The sequence below is a fragment of the Canis lupus genome, chromosome 3 (genome assembly GCF_011100685.1).
Source record: "Canis lupus familiaris isolate Mischka breed German Shepherd chromosome 3, alternate assembly UU_Cfam_GSD_1.0, whole genome shotgun sequence".
Taxonomy (NCBI): domain Eukaryota; kingdom Metazoa; phylum Chordata; class Mammalia; order Carnivora; family Canidae; genus Canis; species Canis lupus.
In genome coordinates this window covers 37,352,487-37,379,409 of record NC_049224.1, presented here as the reverse complement: position 1 = coordinate 37,379,409, position 26,923 = coordinate 37,352,487, and the positions used below count along the sequence as shown (strand labels likewise).

Sequence of the window (26,923 nt, the reverse complement as noted above, 5' to 3'; positions counted from 1 at the left end):
TTTATTTATTCATTCCTAAGAGGCAACAGAGAGAGAGAGAGTGAGAGAGAGAGAGAGATAGAGAGAGAGGCAGAGGGATAAGCAGATTCCCTGCAGGGAGCCTGACATGGGACTCGATTCTAGATCTCTAGGATCACACCCTGGGCTAAAGGAGGCACTAAACCACTGAGCCACCTGGGCTGCCCAAACATGACCACTTTCTTACACCTTACACCAAAAGAAATTCAAAATGGATGAAAGACATAAATGTGAGATAGGAAACTATTAAAATCCTAGAGGAGAACATAGGCAGCAACCTCTGTGACATCTACCATACCAACTTCTTACTAGGCATGTGTCTGGAGGTAAGAGAAACAAAAGCAAAATGGAACGATTGGGACTTGGCCAAAATAAAAACTTTCTGCACAGCAAAGATAAAAATCAGCAAAACTAAATGGCAACTTACAGAATGGGAGAAGATATCTACAAATGACATATCTGATAGAGGGTTAGTATTCAAGATCTATAAAGAACTTACCAACCTCAACACCCCCCCGCCAAAAAATCCAGTTATGAAATGGACAGAAGACATGAATAAACATTTTTTTCCAAAGAAGACATTCAGATGGCCAACAAACATATGAAAAGATGCTTAAAGTCACTAAACATCAGGGAAATGCAAATCAAAACCACAATGAGATACCACCTCACACCAGTCAGAATGGCTAAAATTAACAACATATGTTGGCGAGGATATGGAGAAAGGGAAAGCCTCTTACACTTTTGGTGGGAATGCAAACTGGTATAGCCACTCTGAAAAATAGTATGGAGTTTCCTCAAAAAGTTAAAAATAGAACTACCCTACAATCCAGCAATTGCACTACTAGATATTTACCCAAAAGATACCAAATATTGATTCAAAGGGATACATGCACCCCCCTGATGTTTATAGCAGCATTGTCAACCATAGCCAAATTATGGAAGAGTCAAAATGTCCGTCAACGATGAATGGTTTCATCATACCAATATATTACAATATGTATGCATTATATATATATATAATATATATTTAATATGTAATGGAATATTATATCTAGCCATTTGCAATGACACACCTGGAGCTAGAGTATATTATGCTAAGTGAAATGAGTCAGAGTGAGACAAATATATGATTTCACTCATATGTGGACTTTAAGAAACAATATATGTGAACTAATGGAAAGGAGAGGGGAAAGAGAGGGCAGCATGCCAAAAGAGACTCAACTATAAAGAAAAAAACTGAGGTTGATGGAGAGAGATTGGTGGGGTATGGGTTGAATCGGTGGTGGGTATTAAGGAGGGCACTTTTTAAAATGAGCACCGGGGGCAGCCCCAGTGGCCCAGTGGTTTAGTGCCGCCTTCCCTGGAGACCCGGGATCCAGTCCTGCGTCAGGCTCCCTGCTTGGAGCCTGCTTTTCCCTCTGCCTGTGTCTCTGCCTGTGTCTCTCTCTATGCCTCTCATGAATAACTAAACTAAACTAAACTAAACTAAGCACCGGGTATTGAGACCAACATTGCACTATATGTGCAATATAGTTATATATTAACTATATGTTAATATAGTTTATTATTGCACTATATGTTAACTAATTGGAATTTAAATAAGAATTTGAAACAAACAAAACCAAAAACGCCCTCATGGAAACACCTAGAATAATGTTCAATATATTCAATCAATCAAAACTGTAGGTATCCATGACCCAGTCAAGTTAACATGTAAATTATGCACAATATCACAGTATCCAATGGAAATATCCACATGTTTTCCTGAAAATACATTTTCATCCATATTCATTGTAGCATTATTCATTATAACTTTACACTAGAAACAACTAGTTTCCATCCATAGCAGATACCAGGGTATATTACTACAATCAAATAGTATCTGACAATTAGGATGAAGAAATTAAAACTACAGCCAACAACATAGATAGATCCCAAAAACAATGTTGAGTGAAAAAAACCAGAACCAAAAGAATACATGTTGTAAGATTCAATTGATATGAATATAAAAACATTCAAACTCACCCTCTAGTATTAGAAGTCAGTCTAATCACTACTTTGTGAGGAGGGCTAGTGACTGAACAGGACTTTCCTGCTTTTGTAGCTAATGTTTTGTGTCTTGGTCTAGGCATTAATTACAAGGTGTTTTAATTTTGTGAATTCATTGAGTGGTATTTTTAAGAGTTGTGTTGTTCTTTCCTTTGTATTCCTTCAACAAAAAGTTTATCTTAAAAGTGGAGCAAAATAAAGCACATTTAGAAAACAAAGCTTGAATTATTTAAAAATCATTAGATCTTAAGTGTGGTAACATTACAGGACAATGTTTCTGAAAAATTAAAATAACCAGAGCCTGAGATGTAAAAAGAAATGGCATGGTTAAAATACACAGGAAACGTGGAAGAAATATAGACAAATACCTACTGATTAAAACAATAATAGTAAAAGTAATAGATAACAATAATGATGCATATATTCAAGAGCAAAAAGCAAGAAAGAAATGAAAGTTCTAATAATAATAGCATACAATACTTAAATGTCTACAATCACATTTAAAGTGTTCTAAGTTCCCTGTATTGTGTTGGAGGAAGGCTAATACAATGCTTAGCTTTAAACTGTGGAATACTAGATATTTACTTTTAAATGTTATGAGTATAAAAGCTATCCTCTTCAAGTCATGAAGGAGTACTGCTATCATAAACAACTATAAAATTATCAGACAACTGTTATTAGATGTTGGATAGCAGGCAGTATAGGACTGGTTTCAAAATGGAAAGAAAAAAGAAAAAAAAACAAGCCCTGCACTTCCTTTTGCTTTCTGCCTGAGAGAACTTTTGGGACCCAGACAAGGGGAGATGGAATCCAAGCAGAGCACAGTGGTTTTGTTGAGCTCAGGAGGCAAAGATGGGATTTCTAACTGGCAGAAAGTGGCTGGCATTTGTATGTTAGCATACCTTAGAAGAGGGTGTAATGCAGAGGATGGTGGTCCAAAAATTTGTGAATGAACTAACCGGGAGCCTTTGGCCAAGACCTTCGCCACAAATCACAGAAAACAACTCTATAAAACCTAAGAGAAATTACCTGTTATGGGAATGAAACCTGAACAGAGATGCCAGACCTGTACTGAGTGATGTTGGTGTTTTGGACAGGCCAAAGTGGAAACACGTTGCCAAGTACCTTGGCCATTCAATTGTGATCCCAAAAAAGCCAAGGCTAGAATTAAGGATCACACTTTAGAATAAGAGCTAGGCTCTGGACTAAGTTTATAATTTAGGTGAAAAAATTCACCTAAACAAAGAATAAAACTAACAAAAAAAGAGAACAGAACAGTACCCTATAAATAACTGCCAGCCAGAACAAAACTTAGTATTTCTTAAAGCACTCTCTAAAATGTATCATCTATAATCTCTGACATAATTAAAAAATGATTAGACACACAAAGAAGTAGAAAAAATGTGGCTCATAATTAAGAAGAAAAAAGATAGTCAATAGAAACAAAACCCAAGGTGTCTCAGATATTGGAAATAACAGACAAGGACATTAGATCAACTCTTTTGGGTTTCTTCTAAAACATAAAAATATATTCACAAGGAATGATCATATTGGGAATCTAGTACCCTGTCAAACCAGTATTCTATATCCATCAGATATTCTTAAAAATGAAGATGAAACAAAGATAAATAATAGCTGTGCATATGTGTTTCCAGCAAACCTACACTATAAGAAATAACAAAAGAAGTTCTACAAGGAAATGAGATGGAAACTTAGAAATAAGACTAGCTCCACAAATAGTTATTATTAATGATTATGTAACATTATCTTTTTTGTGATTTTCTTAATAACATTTTATTTTCTCTAGCTTACTTTTTGTAAGAATACAGTATATAATACATTTAACATACAAAATATGTGTTAATGGATCATTCATGTTATTGGCAAGGTTTCTGATCAATAGTAGGCTATTAGCAGGTAAGTTTTTCTTAATTTTATTTTTTAAAAACTCCATTCACTATTTATTTTATTTTATTTTTAAGTCATCTCTTCACCCAAAGTGGGGCTTGAACTTATAACCCTTAGATCAACATTTATGTGCTCTGCCAACTGAGCCAGCCAGGCATGCCTCAACTCACTATTTAAATAAAAAGCAATAACATTGTAATGTGAGTTTTATTACACATGTAGTTGTAATATATATGATAATAATTGTACAAAAGACAAGAGAAGTAAACAGAATTTTACTTATGTAAGATTTTACACTTTATAGGAAGTAGTACAATAGTAACCATAATAGACAATCATAAATTAATAATACAGGCTGCTGCTGCCGCGGCGGGCGGACCTGCAGGAGGCGGCGGCGGCCTCGGCCGAGAGAAGATGGCGGACGGCGTGGACCACATAGACATCTACGCGGATGTGGGCGAGGAGTTCAACCAGGAAGCTGAATATGGTGGGCATGATCAGATAGATTTGTATGATGATGTCATCTCTCCATCTGCAAATAATGGAGATGCCCCAGAAGACCGTGATTACATGGACACTCTCCCACCAACTGTTGGTGATGATGTGGGTAAAGGAGCAGCACCAAATGTTGTCTATACATATACTGGAAAGAGAATTGCATTGTATATTGGAAATCTAACATGGTGGACAACAGATGAAGACTTAACTGAAGCAGTTCATTCTTTGGGAGTGAATGATATTTTGGAGATAAAATTTTTTGAAAATCGGGCAAATGGCCAGTCAAAGGGGTTTGCCCTTGTTGGTGTTGGATCTGAAGCATCCTCAAAAAAGTTAATGGATCTGTTGCCTAAAAGAGAACTTCATGGTCAGAATCCTGTTGTAACTCCATGCAATAAACAGTTCCTGAGTCAATTTGAAATGCAGTCCAGGAAAACTACACAATCAGGACAAATGTCTGGGGAAGGTAAAGCTGGTCCTCCAGGAGGCAGTTCACGTGCAGCATTTCCACAAGGTGGTAGAGGACGGGGCCGTTTTCCAGGGGCTGTTCCCGGTGGGGACAGATTTCCTGGACCAGCAGGACCAGGAGGGCCACCCCCACCTTTTCCAGCTGGACAGACTCCGCCACGTCCACCCTTGGGCCCTCCAGGCCCACCTGGTCCACCGGGTCCTCCACCTCCGGGTCAGGTTCTGCCTCCCCCTTTAGCTGGGCCTCCTAATCGAGGAGATCGCCCTCCACCACCAGTTCTTTTTCCTGGACAGCCTTTTGGGCAGCCTCCGCTGGGCCCGCTTCCTCCCGGCCCTCCACCTCCAGTTCCAGGCTACGGCCCCCCTCCTGGCCCACCACCTCCACAACAGGGACCACCTCCACCTCCAGGCCCCTTTCCACCTCGCCCACCCGGCCCTCTTGGGCCGCCCCTTACACTTGCTCCTCCTCCGCATCTTCCTGGACCACCTCCAGGTGCCCCACCACCAGCTCCACATGTGAACCCGGCTTTCTTTCCTCCACCGACTAACAGCGGCATGCCTACATCAGATAGCCGGGGCCCACCGCCAACAGATCCGTATGGCCGACCCCCACCCTATGACAGGGGTGACTATGGGCCTCCTGGGAGGGAAATGGATACTGCAAGAACGCCATTGAGTGAAGCTGAGTTTGAAGAAATCATGAATAGAAATAGGGCAATCTCAAGCAGTGCTATTTCAAGAGCTGTATCTGATGCCAGTGCTGGTGATTATGGGAGTGCTATTGAGACATTGGTAACTGCAATTTCTTTAATTAAACAATCCAAAGTATCTGCTGATGATCGTTGCAAAGTTCTTATTAGCTCTTTGCAAGATTGCCTTCATGGAATTGAATCCAAGTCTTATGGTTCTGGATCAAGACGTGAACGATCAAGAGAGAGGGACCATAGTAGATCACGAGAAAAGAGTCGGCGTCATAAATCCCGTAGTAGAGATCGTCATGATGATTATTATAGAGAGAGAAGCAGAGAACGAGAGAGACACCGGGATCGGGACCGAGACCGGGACCGAGAACGGGACCGAGAGCGCGAGTATCGTCATCGTTAGAAGAAGCTGAAGGAAGAGGAACACCTTCCAAGACAAAACAGTCTTCATGGGGGAAAAATGACGCTTGTCCAGCAGTTTGCTTCTTGTGATTGAACTGAACCTGTAAGGATTCATGGATAAAATGAACAGGAATAGATCTGAATAAAGCAAATCTGCATAAATGGTAACCAGTAGCTCTACTTTATTTTTTATGTTGCTTAACTGTTTTATTTGAAGGAAACCTGTGTGATTTAAAAAGTTATAGCTTTTGCAACTTTATTACTGGTTATATACATTTGGCCATTATAATGTGCAAGCAATTGGAAAAAAACCGTCAAGTAAATGCTTGTTTTTATAGTAGTTTGTTCTTGTTAAAAATGTTCATATGATAATGTCTGTAAACAGCACCACTTTGATTACAATAGATGTAGTGTTGTAATAAACTGTTTAATGGGGAAAAAAAAAAAAAAAAAAAAAAAAAAAAAAATAAATAAATTAATAATACATATTGAAATTTCTGGAGCAAACACTAATAAATGCAAAATAGTATAATTAAAAATGCAACAGAGAAATTAAAAACGCAAGGGAATATAAAATTTTGGTTAACAAAAAGAGGCAGGAAAATAGAAATAGAAGTACAAACAATGGATTGATTAACTAAATTAAGTCAAAATGATAGACTTAATTTAACCAAAGCAATAATTCTATTGAATGTAGATGGACCAACACTTTGTAATATCTGAGGTATTTATACTTTAAGAAAGCAACACACAGCTGTATGCTATCTCCAAGACATATTTTAAATATAAAGCCAAAATTGCAAGTAAAAGATTATTTTAAAAGGATGTGACATACAAACAGTAAGTATGGAAAGCTGGTATAACCATATTTATATGAAAATAGACCAAAGAGAATGATCAGAATTGAACAATATTTTATAATGCTAAAAGTCAATTTATCAATCTAACAGCCATTAATGCCTATATCCATAAAAACAAACTAAAAATACATGAAGCAGAACTGGCAAAACTAAAGGGAGATTAGAATAATCATCAAAGATAGTCTCTTAAAAATTAAAAAGAATCAGTAAGGATACAGAATATATAAACAACTGTATCAACTCACTTGTCTAATTGACATTTCTAGGATACTATATTCAACAACTTCAGAAAACATATTTTTTCAAATACTTATGGGATGTTCACCATAATAGAACATTTATCATATGCTAGGCCAAAAGTAAGTCTTAATATAGTTTGAAGGATTGAAATAATAAAATATTTATTCTTATCACAAATGAATTAAATAAAAATTATGTATCTAGAAGAGATATGAATATTTGAAAATAAAATAGCAGACTAGGAAATAAACTATTGGCCAAAGAAGAAATTACAAAAAAGTTAGAAAATTTTTTGAACCGCAGGTAATGGGTACAGAACGCATCAAAATTAGTAGGAGCAACTAAGGCAATATCTTTTTTTTTTACCTTTTTTAAGATTTTTTTTGAGAGAGAAAGCATGGCAAGGAAGGGCAGGGAGGAGCATAGGGAGAGAGAAACCCAAGCAGACTCTACCCTGGGCTTGGAGCCTGAAGTGGGGCTGAAACCAAGAGTCAGATGCTCAAAGAACTGCAACATGAAGCACTCCAAGGATTTTTTTTATCTTTAAACACTTACATTTGAGAGGAGGTCTAAAAGCAATGATCTCAGTTTATAGCTTAAGAAATGTGTAAATATCAGTAAGTTAAACCTAAAATTGGTAGAAGGAAATAACCAACATAAAAGTAGAAATCAATGAAAATTTTTGAGAACGTAAAGTTGAGAAAATTAACAAAGCAAAAAGTTGGTTTTCTGGAAAGATTAATAATAATAATATTGATAAATCCTGTGAGAGTCATCAACAAAAAAGGAAAATGTAAATTATTGAAAATGGGAATGAAGAGTAAATATCACTATATTGCTCACAGACATAAATATGGTAATGTAAGAATATAATAAACTTATGTCAATAAATCCAATAACAAATAAAATAGACAATTGAAACATGCAACAGTAAATTTTTTGCAAGAAGAAATTCTGAGTTGCATGATATCTATGAAAACTTGAGTTTATATTAAAACATAAAACTTCCCATAAAGAAAACTCCAGGCAGATACCCTTACTAGTTAGTTTTATCAAACATTTCATGAAGAAAAAAAAATCTTGCACAAACTCTTTCAGAAAATAGAGGAGAAATATTTCCCAATTTATTTTTAGGCTACAGTAGTTCTACCAAAACTGGACAATGGTATTGCAAGAATGAAGAATTTAGAGCAATATATTTTATAGGTGGGGAATTCTTTGAAAATTTATTAACAAATAAAATTCAGTATTAATCAAATTCATGATCAAATGAGTATGTGGTTTGATGTCTTTTTATCAATATCAAAAAGTTCTCAGAATTTACCCTTTTAATATTACTTTTGTCCCATATCCACTCTCCTCTTCTACTGAGATAACAAATACATGAAGGTTAGATCTTGATCCTTTGTTTCTTTTTTTTTTCTCTTTGGTTTGTTCCATCCTTTTGTCCTTCCATGCTTTAGCCTATCCTTTGTCCTATCTTTCAGATCACTAATTCATTCTTTAGCCATGTGTAATCTGCTGTTAAATCCATCCATTGAATATTTTCTTTAAAATCTCCAAGATTTGGAGGTGGGGCAAGATGGCGGAAGAGTAGGGTCCTCAAGTCACCTGTCCCCACCAAATTACCTAGATAACCTTCAAATTATCCTGAAAACCTACAAATTCGGCTTGAGATTTAAAGAGAGAACAGCTGGAATACTACAGTGAGAAGAGTTCACGCTTCTACAAGGTAGGAAGATGAGGGAAAAAAGAAATAAACAAAAGGCATCCAAGGGGGAGGGGCCCCATGAGGAGCCAGGTTAAGGCCGGGTGAGTGTCCCCAGGACCGAGAGCCCCGTCCTGGAGTAGCAGGGGCTTCACCAATCTTCCCGGAGGGAAAGGCGCTCGCAGGGAGTTGGAGCAGGATCCAAGGAGGGCGGGGATGCCCTCAGGCTCCCAGGGGCACTAACAGAGGACCTGCGCCCCAGGGAGAGTGCGCCACACTCCGCAGGCCGAGCTCCCTAAAGGGCTGCAGCAGGTGCCCGGCTGGACCCAGGAGCAGCTCAGAGGTGGCTCAGGCGGAGGCTGCACAGAGGGGGCTGCGGGGCGGGAGCGCGATTCCAGCAGCCCAGGCCGGGAGCACAGGGCACCGGGTACACAGCCCAGGATCCGGCGCTCCTCCAGGGACAGGCAGAGGCCGGGAGGGCCAAGGACAGCAAGGACACTCCTGCCGCTGGGTGCCCCAAGCTGTAGAGATCAGCGGCCCCGCCCTGGGAGCATCCAGTTCCCTGCAGACTGAGAGCTCTGTAGTTACTGTGGGAGCTGACTCCAGGGCTGGAGAGATGGCCACCCGCCACTGTGGTTGTTCCTCCTGGGGCCTCACAGGATAAACAACTCCCACTGACCTTCACAGTGGCCTCACCGGATAAACAGGTTAAACATCTTTCACTGAGCCCTGCACCAGGCAGGAGGCTGAGCAGCTCCCCCAAGTGCTAACACCTGAAAATTAGCACAGCAGGCCCCTCCCCCAGAAGACCAGCTCGACTAACAGGGGAAAAACAAATTATTGACCAAGCAGCACTGGAAAGTTCCAGGGGAAGTTGAGGGATTTAGGTGTACAGAATCAGAGGGTACTCCCTCTTGTTTTTTGATTTCTGTTTGCTTCACACACACCCTTTTTTCTTTTTTCTTTTCTTCTCTTTTTTTCTCTTTTTCCCCCTTTTTTCTTTTTCTTTCTTCTTTTTTCTTTTCTTCTTTCTCTTCTCTCTTTTTCTCCTTTTCCCAATACAACTTGTTTTGGGCCACCCTGCACTGAGAAAAATGACAAGAAGGAAAACCTCACCTCAAAAGAAAGAATCAGAAACAGTCCTCTCTCCCACAGAGTTACAAAATTTGGATTACAATTCAATGTCAGAAAGCCAATTCAGAAGCACTATTATAAAGCTACTGGTGGCTCTAGAAAAAAGCATAAGGGACTCAAGAGACTTCATGACTGCAAAATTTAGATCTAATCAGGCAGAAATTAAAAATCAATTAAATAAATTGCAATCCAAACTAGAGGTCCTAGCAACGAGGGTTAACGAGGTAGAAGAATGAGTGAGTGACATAGAAGACAAGTTGATGGCAAAGAGGGAAACTGAGGAAAAAAGAGAAAAACAATTAAAAGATCATGAGGATAGATTAAGGAAAATAATGACAGTCTGAGAAAGAAAGATCTACGTTTAACTGGGGTTCCCGAGGGCGTCGAAAGGGACAGAGGGCCAGAATATGTATTTGAACAAATCAGCTGAAAACTTTCCTAATCTGGGAAGGGAAACAGGCATTCAGATCCAGGAAATACAGAGATCTCCCCCTAAAATCAATAAAAACCGCTCAACACCTCGACATTTAATAGTGAAGCTTGCAAATTCCAAAGACAAAGAGAAGATCCTTAAAGCAGCAAGAGACAAGAAATCTCTAACTTCTATGAGGAAAAATATTAGATTAATAGCAGACCTCTCCACAGACACCTGGAGGGCAGAAAGGGCTGGCAGGATATATTCAGGGTCCTAAATGAGAACATGCAGCCAAAAATACTTTACCAAGCAAAGCTCTCATTCAGAATAGAAGGAGAGATAAAGAGCTTCCAATATAGGCAGGAACTGAAAGAATATGTGCCCTCCAAACCAGGTCTGCAAGAAATTTTAAGGGGGACTCTTAAAATTCCTCTTTAACAATCCACAAAAACAGGGACTGAATAGGTATCATGGTGATACTAAGCTCATAACTTTCAATAGTAACTCTCAATGTGAATGGGCTTAATGACCCCATCAAAAGGCACAGGGTTTCAGACTGGATAAGAAAGCAGGACCCATCTATTTGCTGTCTACAAGAGACTCATTTTAGACATAAGGACACCTATAGCCTGAAAATAAAAGGTTGGAGAACCATTTACCATTCAAATGGTCCCCAAAAGAAAGCAGGGGTAGCCATCCTTATATCAGATAAACTAAACTTTATCCCGAAGACTGTAGTCAGAGATAAAGAGGAACATTATGTCTTACTTAAAGGATCTATCCAAGTAGAGGACTTAACAATCATCAATATATATGCCCCGAATGTGGGAGTTGCCAAGTATATCAATCAATTAATAATCAAAGTTAAGACATACTTAGATAATAATACACTTATACTTGGTGACTTCAATCTAGCACTTTCTACACTCAATAGGTCTACTAAGCACAACATCCCCATAGAAACAAGAGCTTTAAATGATACACTAGACCAGATAGATTTCACAGATATCTATGGGACTTTACATCCAAATGCAACTGAATACATTCTTCTCAAGTGCACATGGAACTTTCTCCAGAATAGACCACATACTGGGTCACAAATCAGGTCTGAACCAATACCAAAAGATTGGGATCGTCCCCTGCATACTCTCAGACCATAATGCTTTGAAATTAGAACTAAATCACAACAAGAAGTTTGGAAGGATTTCAAACACGTGGAGGTTAAGGACCATCCTGCTAAAAGATGAAAGGGTCAACAAGGAAATTAAGGAAGAATTAAAAAGATTCATGGAAACTAATGAGAATGAAGATACAACCATTCAAAATCTTTGGGATACAGCAAAAGCAGTCCTGCTGGGGAAATACATCGTAATGCAAGCATCCATCCAAAAACTGGAAAGAACTCAAATACAAAAGCTAACCTTGCACTTAAAGGAGCTGGAGAAGGAAGGGCAAATAAAACCTTCACCCAGTCAAAGAAGAGAGTTAATAAAGATTCGGGCAGAACTCAATGACATAGAGCCCAGAAGAACTGTGGAACAGATCAACAAAAGCAGGACTTGGTTCTTTGAAAGAATTAATAAGATAGATAAGCCAGCCTTATTAAAAAGAGGAGAGAAGACTCAAATTACTAAAATCATGAATGAGAAAGGAGAGATCACTACCAACACCAAGGAAATACAAACGATTTTAAAAACATATTATGAGCAGCTATACACCAATAAATTAGGCAATCTAGAAGAAATGGACTCATTTCTGGAAAACTGCAAACTACCAAAACTGGAACAGGAAGAAATAGAAAACCTGAACAGGCCAACAACCAGCAAGGAAATTAAACCAGTCACCAAAAACCTCCCAAGACACAAAAGTACAGGGCCAGATGGTTTCCCAGGGTAATTCTATCAAACGTTTAAAAAAGAAACCATACCTATTCTACTAAAGCTGTTTGGAAAGATAAAAAGAGATGCAATACTTCCAAACTCGTTCTATGAACCCAGCATCACCTTAATTCCAAAACCAGACAAAGACCCTACCAAAAAGGAGAATTATAGACCAATATCCCTGATGAACATGGATGCAAAAATTCTCAATAAAATACTAGCCTATAGGGTACAACAATACGTTAAGAAGATTATTCACCATGACCAAGTAGGATTTATCCCCAGGATGCAAGGCTGGTTCAACACTCGTAAAATAATCAATGTGATTGATCATATCAGCAAGATAAAAAGCAAGAACCATATGATCCTCTCAATAGATGCAGAGAAAGCATTTGACAAAATACAGCATCCATTCCTGACCAAAACTCTTCAGAGTTTTGGGATAGAGGGAACATTCCTCGATATCTTAAAAGCAATCTATGAAAAGCCCACAGCAAATATCATTCTCATGGGGAAGCACTGGGAGCCTTTCCCCTAAGATCAGGAACCAGACAGGGATGTCCACTCTCACCACTGCTATTCAACATAGTACTAGAAGTCCTAGCCTCAGCAATCAGACAACAAAAAGAAATAAAAGGTATTCAAATTGGCAAAGAAGAAGTCAAACTCTCCTTCTTTGCAGATGACATGAGAATGTACACAGAAAACCCAAAAGCCTCCACCCCAAGATTGCTAGAACTCATACAGCAATATGGCAGTGTGTTAGGATACAAAATCAATGCCCAGAAGTCAGTGGCATTTCTATAAACTAACAATGAGACTGAAGAAAGAGAAATTAAAGAGTCAATCCCATTTACAATTGCACCCAAAAGCTTAAGATACCTAGGAATAAACCTAACCAAAGAGGTAAAGGATCTATACCCTAAAAACTGTAGAACACTTCTGAAAGAAATTGAGGAAGAGACAAAGAGATGGAAAAATATCACATGCTCATGGATTGGAAGAATTAATATTGTGCAAATGTCAATGTTACCCAGGGTAATCTACACGTTTAATGCAATCCCTATCAAAATACCATGGACTTTCTTCAGAGAGTTTGAACAAATTATTTTAAGATCTGTGTGCAATCAGAAAAGACCCCGAACAGCCAGGGGAATATTAAAAGAGAAAACCATATCTGGGGGCATCACAAGGCCAGATTTCAGGTTGTACTACAAAGCTGTGGTCATCAAGACAGTGTGGTACTGGCACAAAAACAGACACATAGATCAATGGAACAGAATAGAGAACCCAGAAGTGGACCCTCAACTTTATGGTCAACTAATATTCGACAAAGGAGGAAAGACTACGCAGTGGAAAAAAGTCTCTTCAGTAAATGGTGCTGGCAAAATTGGACATCCACATGCAGAAGAATGAAACTAGATCACTCTCTTTCACTATACACAAAGATAAACTCAAAATGGATGAAATATCTAAATGTGGAGACAAGATTCCACCAAAATCCTAAAGGAGAACACAGGCAACACCCATTTTGAACTCGGCCACAGTAATTTCTTGCAAGATAAATCCACGAAGGCAAGAGAAACAAAAGCAAAAATGAACTATTGGGACTTCATCAAGATAAGAAGCTTTTGCACAGCAAAGGATACAGTCAACAAAACTAAAAGCAACCTACAGAATGGGAGAAGATATTTGGAAAGGACGTATCAGATAAAGGGCTAGTACCCAAGATCTATAAAGAACTTACTAAATTCAGCAGCAAAGAAACAAACAATTGAATCATGAAATGGGCAAAAGACATGAACAGAAATCTCACAGAGGAAGACATAGACATGGCCAACACGCACATGAGAAAATGCTCTGCATCACTTGCCATCAGGGAAATACAAATCAAAACCACAATGAGATACCACCTCACACCAGTGAGAATGGGGAACATTAACAAGGCAGGAAACCACAAATGTTGGAGAGGATGCACAGAAAAGGGAACACTCTTACACTATTGGTGGGAATGTGAACTGGGGCAGCCACTCTGGAAAACTGTGTGGAGGTTCCTCAAAGAGTTAAAAATAGATCTGCCCTATGACCCAGCAATTGCACTGCTGGGGATTTACCCCAAAGATACAGATGCAATGAAATGCCAGGGCACCTGCACCCCGATGTTTATAGCAGCAATGTCCACGATAGCCAAACTGTGGAAGGAGCCTCGGTGTCCATCGAAAGATGAATGGATAAAGAAGATGTGGTTTATGTATACAATGGAATATTACTCAGCCATTAGAAACGACAAATACCCATCATTTGCTTTGACGTGGATGGAACTGGACGGTATTATGCTGAGTGTAATAAGTCAATCGGAGAAGGACAAACATTTTATGGTCTCATTCATTTGGGGAATATAAAAAATAGTGACAGGGAATAAAGGGGAAAGGAGAAAAAAATGAGTGGGAAATATCAGAGAGGGAGACAGAACTTGAGAGACTCCTAACTCTGGGAAATGAACTGGGTGGGGGGTGGAAGGGGACATGGCTGGGGGTGAGAGTGACTGGGTGGCGGTCACTGAGGGGGGCACTTGATGGGATGAGCACTGGGTGTTATTCTGTATGTTGTGAAATTGAACACCAATAAAAAATAAAATTATATAAAAAGAATCTCCAAGATTTTCTTTGCCTTCAGTTTTCTGTAGTTTAAATACAATTTGTCCAGTTGTTATTTATTTATTGTATTTGTCTCACTTAGGTTCTCTGAGATTTCTAGGTCTGTGGTTTGTCATCTGTCATCAATTTAGGAAAGATCTCAGATATATCCCTCAAGTATTTTTTCTGTGGTGGAGTGTGGCCTTCCCAAGATTTATATCTGTATTTCATCTCTATCCCCTACTTTCTTTCAAGGTTGCAGCATTTCCAATCTATTTTGGTGAAATTGTGTCCCTTGTGGACTTTTTTTTTTTTTTTTTTTTGGTAGATGAGACAGAAAGTCTAGGGCAGATTAGAGTGGATTGGACTTTCCTTGCTGTTGCTGGAATGAGGTTTCCCCTGGGAAGTCAGTCTTTGTTAGGGAGAAGAGATTATCAATGACTTTCTTTTTCCATGACTACAAGGGAATTTTTCTTATATCTTCACTTTGGGAACCTGTTGTGGTTCTTTGAGGGAAAGAGTCGATAAGTGTATGGGGATATTTCTATGAATGTGACCCAGGAATTTCTTGTTCTCAAGTTAGTCCTCATTCAGCCTCCAGAAACTGAGTAAACTGCTGGATAGGTCAGTGATCCTACTAGTTTAGGGTGTCTAGCAGCTTCTGTTTTAAAGCAAGCAAGTTTCTCTCTGGCTATGCATGACTCCAGATTTTGATTTGGCAGTTTGCTTGTATTCTCTTGCTTATAGGGAGGGACAGGAATGTGACTACCAACCTCTTTACATGTCAAAGATAAAGGAAGAAGCCTCATCCATTGAATTCATTAATTTAAGTTTTGAGCTTAAATGTTTAAAAATTTTTTAGCTTTAGTCTTTTGTCTGTTTTTTTAAGTGTTTATTTGGGGATCCCTGGGTGGCTCAGGGGTTTAGTGCCTGCCTCTGGCTCTGGGGGTGATCCTGGAGTTCTGGGATTGAGTCCCACATCGGGTCTCACATCGGGGTCCCTGGATGCTTCGCCCTATGCCTGTGTCTCTGTCTCTTTCTTTCTCTTCTCTCAGTGTCTCTCATGAATAAATAAAAACATTTTAAAAAGTGTATACTTTTTGCCAACATCCCACTATTGTTTTTAATCTCCTTTGAACACATTCACTATAGTCATTTTGGGGGCACTTGCGTGGCTCAGTAGGTTAAGTGCCTGACTCTTGATTTTGGCTCAGGTCATGATCTTAGGGTGGTAAGATTGAGCCCCGCATTGGGCTCTGTGCTGGCACAGAGCTTGCTTGAGATTCACTCTATCTCTCTCCCTGTGTCTGTCTGTCTTTAATAATATATATAGTCATTTTAAAGGCTATTACTGTTAACTTCAATTTCTTGAGACCATTTATCTATTTCTATTGAGTAGTCATTGCTCCTGTTTCTTTTTAACTGGTCTTGTCTCTTCATGTGAAATTTTTTGTAAATGTTTTAGTTTAAGTGGTTTTAAATTGACAGAAAAGTTGCTAATCCAGTGTAGAAAGTTCCTTTATATCCCTCGCCATTTTCCTATTGTTAATGTCTTCTTTTAGTATGGTACATTTGTGACAAAATGAGCCAACATTGGCATATAACCAATTCTACATTCTATTTCTGTATCAACAGTTTTGCACTACTATTCTTTTTCTTTTTAGGAGCCCATCTAAAATATCAAGTTGCATTTAGTTACTATGTTTCCTTAGACTCTTCTAGTATGTGTAAGTTTCTCAGACTTTCCATGTTTTTGATGACTTTGGTTGCTGGGTTATTATTTATCATGTGTTGGATGTTGTGTTTGCAAAATTGTTACTAAAAATAATTTGAAAAAAATAAAAATAAATAAAAATAATTTGAGGCTTACAATAATATCTCCCACCATAGAAGGTTCATATTTACTTTAACCAAGTAGCTGGGAGTGCAATCTGGTCTCACTTTTGGCTAATTCCCAGGACTGATATGGCTTAAAGCTGAACTGCATCCCCAGAAAGTTCTTGTCGTCTCCTCCTCCTCCTCCTCCTCCTCCTCCTCCTCCTCCTCCTCCCCCTTCTCCTCCCCCTCCTTCTTCTTCTTCTTCTTCTTCTTCTTCTTCTTCTTCTTCTTCTTCTTCTTCTTCTTCTTCTTCTTCTTCTTCTTCTTCTTCTTCTTCTTCTTCCTTGATTTTATTTATTTATTCATGAGAGACACAAGAGAGGCAGAGACATAAGCAGAGGGAGAAGTAGGCTCCCTGTGGGGAGCTTGATATGGGACTGGATCCTAGAACCCCAGGATCACAACCTGAGCCAAAGGCAGATGCTCAACCCCTAAGCCACCCAGGTGTCCCCAGGTCTTGTCTACTTCTGATTCACACTTATGTATGTGACATAGCCAATGCAGTTACTAATGCCAAGCAAAAGAAATTTACTAGCTCTCGTCTCCTCTTTGGCCCTCTATCAGTCCTTGTCTTTCTAGCTTCTATGAGGCTGTCAGTTCATCCTCTTTTGGCTTCCTTCTCTGGAGGTGGCAAATGGCAACTCAGGAATAGTTTCTCCAAAAACTTTACTGTATCTCTTCCTTTCCCAAGACCCTTGTCTTTAGTGGGTACTATCTTGTTTACTGTCTTGTTAACCCTCTGATACTTTCAAATAGGTTTTTAAAAAAAAATATTGAGGGATAATCTACATATAAGATACTGCATAGTTTGATTACTTATAATATACTAGTATATACTTGTATAGCAATCATCATAATCAAGATATGAAACATTATTATCATAATAAAAACTTCCTGCATGTTTTCTGCACTCAACAACCCCTTGTCTCTGGTCCCAAGCAATACTAATCTGTTTTCTCCCTATAGATTACCTTCATCTTTTCTAGAACTTTATAAAAATGGAATCATATAGTACACATACTCTAGTGTCTGGCTTCTTTCTTTAAGCATAGTGCCAAACAGAATTTTAAAGTACATTTTGACTAATACTCTAATTGTTTTCAATGAGGTTTTCAGAATTATCAATTCTGCCATTACAGAAAATGGAACTTTCTTGTTCTTTTACTCTTGGAATATGAACTTTAGGATTGGCTGGTAAATCTTCACAAAGTAATATTTCAGGATTTTGACCGATAATATTAAATGTATAGTCTAATTTGGAGACCATTGACATCTTTAATATAGTAAATCTCCCTAGCTATAAACCCATCATCTTTCCATTTATTAACTAAGTTGAAACTAAACAATGTCTTAAAATATTCTCAAAATAAAAATTAGGAAATCTTTTGATTGATTGACTTCTAGATAATAGGGTGCTGGTATTATGAATAAGCTACTGAAAAAACATTTTTTACATGCTTGTTGAGATGTATAGAATTGTATGGAGATATTTCAAGTAATATTGAATAGAAATGATAATAGTGAGCAACTTTATACTGTTCCTGATTTTAAGAATATCTTCATTGTTTGAACATTAAACAAAAAATTAAGTTTTAAAAATATATCATATCATTAGGAGCAGTAAGAGTGTTTAATGAAATTAGATATCAATTCATAGTACAGCTCTCAAAAACAAAACCACAGCAAAACAATAACAACCAGGAGTGAAAGAGAATGGCTTTACTCAACTCAAGTGAATATATGGAAAATAACCTACAACAATATTTGATGGTTAAAACCAAACTCTTTCCCTCTAAGATTGGAATAAAGGCAAAGATGTCCTCTCTTTCACGAGTGCTATTCATTATCATCCTGGAAGACAAGAAAAATAAATAAATTGTATACAGATGGGAAAGGGCAAAATAAAAGTATCTTTATTCAAGGAAGGTATAAATAAATGGAATATTCCATGCTCATGAATTAGAAGAATTACTATTTTTAATATGCCAGTTCTTCCCAATTTGATCTATAGATTCAACATAATTCAGATAAAAAATCCCAGTAAGTGGGGCACCTGGGTGGTTGAGCATCTGCCATTCGCTCAGGGCATGATCCTGGGGTCCCAGGAGGTCCCACATCAGGCTCCTCACAGGGAACCTACTTCTCCCTCTGCCTATGTCTCTGTGTCTCTCTCTGTCTCTCTCATGAATAAATAAATAAAATATTTTTAAAAATCCTAGGAAGCTATAGGAGAAAACTGTAAAACTATGAAACTGTAGGGCTGTAGGGAAAAAAATCCATGTGACCTTGGATTTGATGAGTTTTTACATAAAACACCAAAAGCAAATCCATTAAAGAAAAAAACGACAATTTGCATGTTTTAAAATTTAAAACTTTTGCCCTGCAAAAACATTGTTAAGAGAATGAAAAGACAATTCATCAATAGGCAGAAAACATTTACTAACCACATATCTGATAAAGGACATTTACCTACAATATACAAAGACTACTTAAAACTCAACAATAAGAGAACAAATGACAAGAATTTCAAAATGGGAAAAAGACCTAAAGAGACACCTCATCAAAGAAGATATATAGATGGCAAATAATTATATGAAAAGAGGCTCAACATAATTTGTCATTAGAGAAAGACAAAAACAATGAGTTACAACTACATATCTATTAGAATGGCAGAATTACAAATAACAACAGCATTATCAAAACAAAACCAAAAACTAGTAATACCAACTGCTGGCAAGAATATAATGCAACCAGGACTTTTCTAATTTCTGATGGAAATGTAAAATGGTATGGCCACTTGGGAAGATAATTTGCTGATTTATACAAAAATCCTAAATGTTATGGATTTTGTCCTCACCGTTGCCCCTGAATATGTTGAGGTTCTAAATCCCAGTACTTCAGAATACGAATACTCTTTGAAAATAGTGTCATTACAGATTTGATTATACTGTTATACCGGAATAGTATGGGCCCCTGATCTAATATGACCAGTATCCTTATAAAAAGGTGATTTGGGGGCAATCCTGGTGGCTCAGCGGTTTAGCGCCGCCTTCAGCTGGGGGGTGTCATCCGGGAGATCCGGGCTCGAGTCCCATGTAGGGCTCCCTGCATGGAGCCTGCTTCTCCCTCTGCCTGTGTCTCTGCCTCCCTCTCTCTCTCTCTCTCTCTCTCCCTCGCTGTGTCTGTCATAAATAAATAAATAAAATCTTTGAAAAAAAGTAATAAATCTTAAAAAAAAAAGGTGATTTGGAGACATACACGCACACACACAGAGTACCATGCAGAGATAGAAGAAAAGATCAGGTCATGCTTCTACATGCCAAGGAATGCCAAAAATTACCAGCAAACTATCAGAATATAGGAGAGAAATATGCAGTAGACTCTACCTCACAGCTTTCAGAAGAAACCACCCATGCAACACCGTAACAATGATTTGTAGACTCCGTAATTGTGACACAGTAAATATTTGTTGTTTAAGCCCCTTACTTTGTAATTCTTTGTTATGGTACCTGTAGAAAACTAATACACTAAACATAGTCTGATCATATGATACTCATTAACCTTCTAGGTATTTATCTAATGATTTGAAATCTCATGTCCACACATACATGAAAATCTGGAATTGAGTGTTAATTATAACTTTATTCCAAATTTCCTCAAACTAGAAGCATCCAAAATGTCCTTCAGTAGGTGAATGGGTAAGAAAACTATGTTTCACTCATATAATAAAATAGTATTCAGCAATAAAAAGAAATAAGCTACCAAGCCATGTAAAAGCATGGATGAATCTTAAATGTATACTGCTAAATGAAAGAAACCAGTCTTAAAAAGTTACATACATGTTATGAGTCCATTTATATGACATTGTGGAAAATGTAAAACTATAAGGATGATCAATGGATCAGTTGTTGCCAGGATTTGGGAAGGGATGAGATATTAATAAGTGAGTCTTGGAGGAGCAGTTTATAGGACAGAGAAATTTTTCTGCATATCTTAATGTTAAAGTCATGATAATATGCATTTTTTTTTCAAAATCCATATAACTCTATGCAAATTGAATGAGCCTCAATTGACACAAATTTTTTAAAAAATCATTTAGGAGATTATCACATAATCAGGAGATTCCATGATGGAATGTTGACTATGACAAAAATGTCCAATGGTATTAAGAATACTTGAAATATCCTCACTAAGAAGTTGAAGGAAAAGTACTGAGCTAAGCAACTTTGGAAATGAGTGAAGACTTTTAGACAAAAGGCAAAAAGGACCATATATGCACCACATTCCCATCGATAATGCACAAATCTGAAACCTTTGTGCATGTGTACTGGAATTCAACCAGCAAGTAAGTAGATGGCAATGGGGAGTCACTTCTCATTGATGGAGTTGGAGGTTACCCATAGACAATGGGGAGGAGGCTAGAATGGTCCATGTAGTATTAGGTTAGAATTGCAGATGTTAGTGTGAACTTATGTGTGGCTTACAATAGCTATAGATAGGTATTTGTGTATACATGGATTAGACAAACATATATCTCCTTCCAAAAGCTTCACAAGGCCTAGAAGCAACCTCACCCAGCAGCAGCAAGCACATCTAGTGCTCAAATCTTCATTTCTAATGCCATTTTTAATCAAAAGGATATAGGGATCCTTGGAGAAATAGCTGATTCTAGAACTGGAGCCAAAAACATTATGTGTCTGAACCATCACATAGTATTAGCAAATATGAGAGCACTCAAAAAAAAAAAAGCAAAAACAAAAGCCCACAAGGGAGTGTATGAGAGGGACACGGGAATCAACAGAAAGAACTCCTTCCTAATGATCAAAACTGAAACACTTTGAGTAAAAAAATAAAGTCGTACTGGATTATAACCCACGGTATAAAATAAATATCACGTGGTACACTGATATAAATAAATGATTGAATAAATAAACATGTGAGGGAGGAGAGATAAATCTCTCATGTAGAAGGATTTCAAGTAATTTATGTAAATATTTTAAGGAGTATTTAAAATTTATAAGAATACTTTAAAGAGGTTGATCATAACTTTCCACTCCTTATACATGGACTGTGAATACTAACATCCTTCCACAGAGCACAGTGTAGACTGGGAAGCAAAAAACAGTAACTTCACAGTAGAGAAATGTAAGAAACATCATGTCAACCCAGGTGATGAAGACCAACATCAACAGTGATAAGTCATGTTGGTAGTGGGTATCATTGAAATGACCTGATGAGAATGGCACTTTATCTTTGGAGTCTTCCTCCCCAAATCTACAACCTCAGTGTAATCACAATAAAAATACCAACAAACCCCAACTGAGAGACATTTTGCAAAATACTTAACCAGTATTCTTCAAAACTATCAAGCTCAGCAAAAACCAAACATGACTGGAAAACTATCATGGCCAAAAAGAGCTCAAGGAGACATGATATCTAAATGTGATGTGGTATCTCACATGAGATCCTGGAACAGGAAGACAGTAGGTAAAAACTAAGAAAATCTGAATCTTTAAACTATGGTCTTTAGTTAACAATAACATGTCAGTATTCTTTCATTAGTTGGAAGAACGTATCATACATGTTAGGCGTTTACAATAGTGTCTATTCTCATTGAGTGTGAAAATTCTCTGTACTATCTCTACAATTTTTTTTGAAAAACCAAAGCTTTTCTAAACATAAAAGTTTATTCAAACACAAAAACAAAGACATGATATTTGCTGTAGGCTTTTAGAAGATGCACTTAATTAGATTAAGATAGTTTCCTTCAATCCTAGGCTGGTGATTTTTGTGGAGGCTGAGAAAATTAGAGCCATTCAAGTTTAATATTGGCACAAGTACAGCCATTGTAGCTTTGGTAGCCATCTCAGGCCACTGTGACCAGGTACTGAACTCTACCTTACCCCGGCTACAGAAAAAAAAAAAAAAAACAAAGCACGCCCTTATCGGAATAAGGAAGCAAGAGCTTGTGAGACCTCTTTACTGGAGATTCTCACACCCCTACCCTTACTGAAAAACCCCACCTTACCCCTAGACCAGCCCATAAAAACCCAGCTGTAACTCACCTCGGGGTCCAAGTCCCTGCTCTGCTGTGTTGGGTATACTTGGACCCAAGCTCGAGCTTGTTAATAAACCCTCATGTACTTGCATCGGTGTTGGCTCCTTGGTGGTTTTCTCGGATTCACAATCTTGGGCACAACAATTTTTTAATCCTGAACAGGTATTGAATTTTATTCAATAAATGTTGATATATCAACATTGTTCACCTGTAAATGTAGTAATGAGTACAAGAATATCTCATGTTATTGTGCTTTGCTTTATTGTTTTTCAGATATTGTTTTTTCCCCCAATTGAAGGTTTGTAGCAACTCTATATTGTACAAGTTTATTAGCACCATTTTTCTGTTTTTTTTTCTTTTTCTTTTTTTTTGGAGTTCAATTTGCAAACATATAGCATAACATCCAGTGCTCATCCCATCAAGTGCTCCCCTCAGTGCCCATCACCCAGTCACCCCAACCACCCACCCACCTCCCTTTCCACCACCCCTTGTTTGTTTCCCAGAGTAAGGAGTCTCTCATGTTCTGTCTCCCTCTCTGATATTTCCCACTCATTTTTCTCCTTTCCCCTTTATTCCCTTTCACTATTTTTTATAATCCCCAAATGAATGAGACCATATAATGTTTGTCTTTCTCCCATCGACTTATTTCACTCAGCATAATACCCTCCAGTTCCATCCACATCGAAGCAAATGGTGGGTATTTGTCGTTTCTAATGGCTGAGTAATATTCCATTGTATACATAGACCACATCTTCTTTATCCATTCATCTTTCGATGGACACTGAGGCTCCTTCCACAGTTGGGTATTGTGGATTGTGGACATTAGCACCATTTTTCCAACAGCATTTCCATACTTTGGGTTTCTATGACACATTTTGGTAATTTTCCCAGTATTTTGAACTTTTTAACTGTTATTATATTTGAATTTCTGTAATCTCATGATAAAACTTTAATAGATGGGGAGTTGCTATTTATGGATGAGCAAAGAAAGTGGTTTCTTGAGATGGAATGTACTCCTGGTGAAGATTATCAAAATGACAACGAAGGATTTAGAACATCACATAAAGTTAATTGATAGAGCAACAGCAGGGTTTGAGAAGATTGACTACAATTTTGAGAGTTCTACTGGGGGTAAAATGCAATCAAACAGCACTGCATGCTACGGAGAAATTGTTCGTGAAAGGAAGAGTTAATAAAACTGGCAAACTGCATTGTGATTTTAAGAAATTGCCACAGCCACCCCAACTTCACCAACCAACACCCTAATCACTCAGCAGCCATAAACATGGAGACAAAATCCTCCACCAGCAAAAAGCCTACAACTTGCTGAAAGGTCAGATGATGGTCAGCAATTTTTAGCAATAAAGCATTTTTTTTAATTAGGTGTGTTCATTGATTTTTTTGGATATAATGTTACTGCACACTTAATATACCACAGTATAGTGTAACATAACTTTTACAAACACTAGGAAATCAAATGATTCATTTGGCTTGCTTTATTATAATATTTGCTTAATTTGGGTGGGGGGCGCCTGGAGCTCAGTGAGTTGAGCCACCAACTTTTGGTTTGGTTCAGGTCATGATCTCAGGGTAAGGCTCCCCATTCAGCAGGGAATAAACTTCCCAGTTCCTAGGCCCCTCTCCAACCCCTCCACCACCTTGCTTATGTACACATACACGCATTCTCTCTATCTCAAATAAATACATCTTTATAATATTTGCTTTATCGGGATATTCACTTTACTCTGGTGGAAATCTTTATTATGAACTTTACTGTGTCCTCCCAGATTCAAATGTTGAGGTCCTATCTGGTATGGTTGTATTTGGAGATAGGGCCTTTAAGAAGATAATTAAGGTTACTTGATGTCATATCATAAAGGTAGGACCTTAATCTGATAGAACTAGTGTCATTATAAGAAGAGGAAGAAATGTCAGATCTATTTCTTTCTCTCCCTGTGTGTGTACAGAGGAAAGGCCAAGTGAAGACACAGTGAAAAGGTGACCATCTGCAAGTCAGGAAGTTGCTTAACCAGAAACCTATCCTAACAGCTCCTTGATTCTGGACATCCAGCCCGTAGAACTACGAGAAAATACATTTCTGCTGTTTTAGCCACCAAGACTGGACTATTTTGTTACGGTAGCCTGAGCTGACTAAGATGATCCTGTTTGATGATTACTAATTTTTATGTTTTTTTTTGGATTTGGTTTACTAATTGTAATGTGTTTTCTGCATCTAATTCTATAAGTTGTACTGCCATATATTTCTTTCTTCCTGTAGTATTTAACTAGCCTTAGTATTTTGGTTTGCTTTTCTATTAGACAAGAAAAAAATTAAACATTAATGATGTAGTCATTTGAGAATTTAGAATAGAAATAAACTAGAAGATTATAGGCAGGAAGATATTTAAAAAGATATGAAATTAATGAAAACATAATCAAGTACATAAGACCAACAAAATTAAAATATGGTTATTTAAAAAGACTAATAAAATAGAGTAAGAAAAAGTAAGAGAATATACAAAAATAATATTAATAATAATTAATAATGAAGAGGAGGAACCTTATGTAAATATTTCATCTGTTCAAGAGGAATGTGTTTTCACTAATTGTTGGGTGCATATACTTTTTAAATGTCCACAAGATAAAATTTCTTAAAGTGCATTTTTCAATTTCCAATATATTTTATAATTTGGCCAGGTGGACTTATTTTTGCAGTAGATTTTGCTTGTTTCCTGAATTTGCCATCTTGCAAAGACTATAAATGTCCTCTTCAATTATATCTTTTTCCTTCCAAATTATTCTTATTAACAGTCAGAGATTATTTATATTTGCATATATGTTGTTGCTTTTTGTCTCCTTTAAGAATTTGTATTGTAGTTTTGCTGTTCAGTAGTTTCACCAGCTTCACTATCTGGTCATGAATCTTTTGTTTATTTAACATGATCCTTGCTTCTTGTACTTCCTCATTTTGAGAGTCACATTTCTTTTAGGGCTTAAACCTCTTATCATTTTCTCTTTAAATAATTTTTCGCCTATCCTCTTTATCAATATTTTCTAGGACTTCTATTAGATGAGTTCTTATTCTATCCTTCTTATTTCTTAACCTTTCTTATCTGGGTGATTTTCAGTGTACCTTTTTCAGCTCTTGCTCCCAGTGTACCAATGTTCTCTTCATCATTAGCCAATCTTCTCTTTATTTTTTTTTAAAGATTTTATTTATTTATTCATGACAGACACAGAGAGAGGCAGAGACACAGGCAGAGGGAGAAGCAGGCTCCTTGCAGGGAGCCCGATGGAGGACTCGATCCTGAGTCTCCAGGATCACACCCCAGGCCGAAGGTGGTACTAAACCGCTGGGCCACCGGGGCTGTCCGCCAATCTCCTCTAACATAGGTTTTAATTTTAATTACCATGTTTTTTTTTTCCCCCTAGATGCTCACATTTTCTTTTCTATTTGTTTCTATTCCTTTGTGTTTTGTTCTCTCCTTATGCTTTTAATTCCTACCTTATTTCCTGGATACCATATTACTAACATTGCTTACCTTTGTTTTTTCTTCTCAGGCCCAGATAAGACCGTTTTCCAGCTTCCCTTATTTGAGGCTGTGATGAAGTGACTGGGCTCTGGCCAAAGGAATATGGATAGAAATGATACAAGCAGCTTCCAGGCCTGGCCCTGGTATACTCCCACTTGTTTGCAAGGTGGATAAATGTTGAAGCTCCAACAGAAATTTCAATTAGCACATTTCTCTGGTCCCCAGAATACAGTCAATCGAGTTGTTCAAAGAATCTTGTATCTCTGAAAGATTTGAGGAGCTTAGCCACCTAGGAAAGTCACTGGAAATTTCTGATTATGATATGAGGGAGTAATAAACTTTATAGTGTTATGCTAATAGGATTTGTGGCTTATTACTGCAGCTGTATTACTCACTAGGATCAATAACTTTGGCATTTTAAACATACATATTTTATAGGTATTTTTTTTTCAGATCATCCTATTATCTCAAATTGTGGCATATTAACTTTTCTGTTTATTCTGCCTGTGTACTTTCCCTTACTATTGACTTTTG

At 37.6% G+C, this 26,923-nt stretch overlaps 1 protein-coding gene and 1 long non-coding RNA gene across 5 annotated transcripts in view; both read left to right on the top strand.

The window, feature by feature from the left end:
• LOC119871186 overlaps positions 1 to 26,623 on the top strand; it is a 178,480-nt gene extending 151,857 nt beyond the window's left edge. For all 4 annotated transcript variants that reach the window (XR_005356898.1, XR_005356897.1, XR_005356895.1 and 1 more), the window contains 2 exons: positions 24,824 to 24,993; positions 26,418 to 26,623. This is a non-coding gene — a long non-coding RNA (uncharacterized LOC119871186). The remainder of the gene's footprint in view (positions 1 to 24,823; positions 24,994 to 26,417) is intronic.
• LOC119876134 (cleavage and polyadenylation specificity factor subunit 6) lies at positions 4,338 to 6,215 on the top strand. Its single transcript, XM_038532599.1, has one exon. The coding sequence runs from the start codon at positions 4,393 to 4,395 to the stop codon at positions 6,046 to 6,048; it is 1,656 nt and encodes a 551-aa protein (XP_038388527.1). The 5' UTR covers positions 4,338 to 4,392; the 3' UTR covers positions 6,049 to 6,215.
• Positions 26,624 to 26,923: the final 300 nt, after the last annotated feature.

Coding starts and splice junctions, on each gene's coding strand:
- LOC119876134 (XM_038532599.1), top strand. CDS start 4,393: ATGGCGGACGGCGTGGACCACATAGACATCTACGCGGATGTGGGCGAG.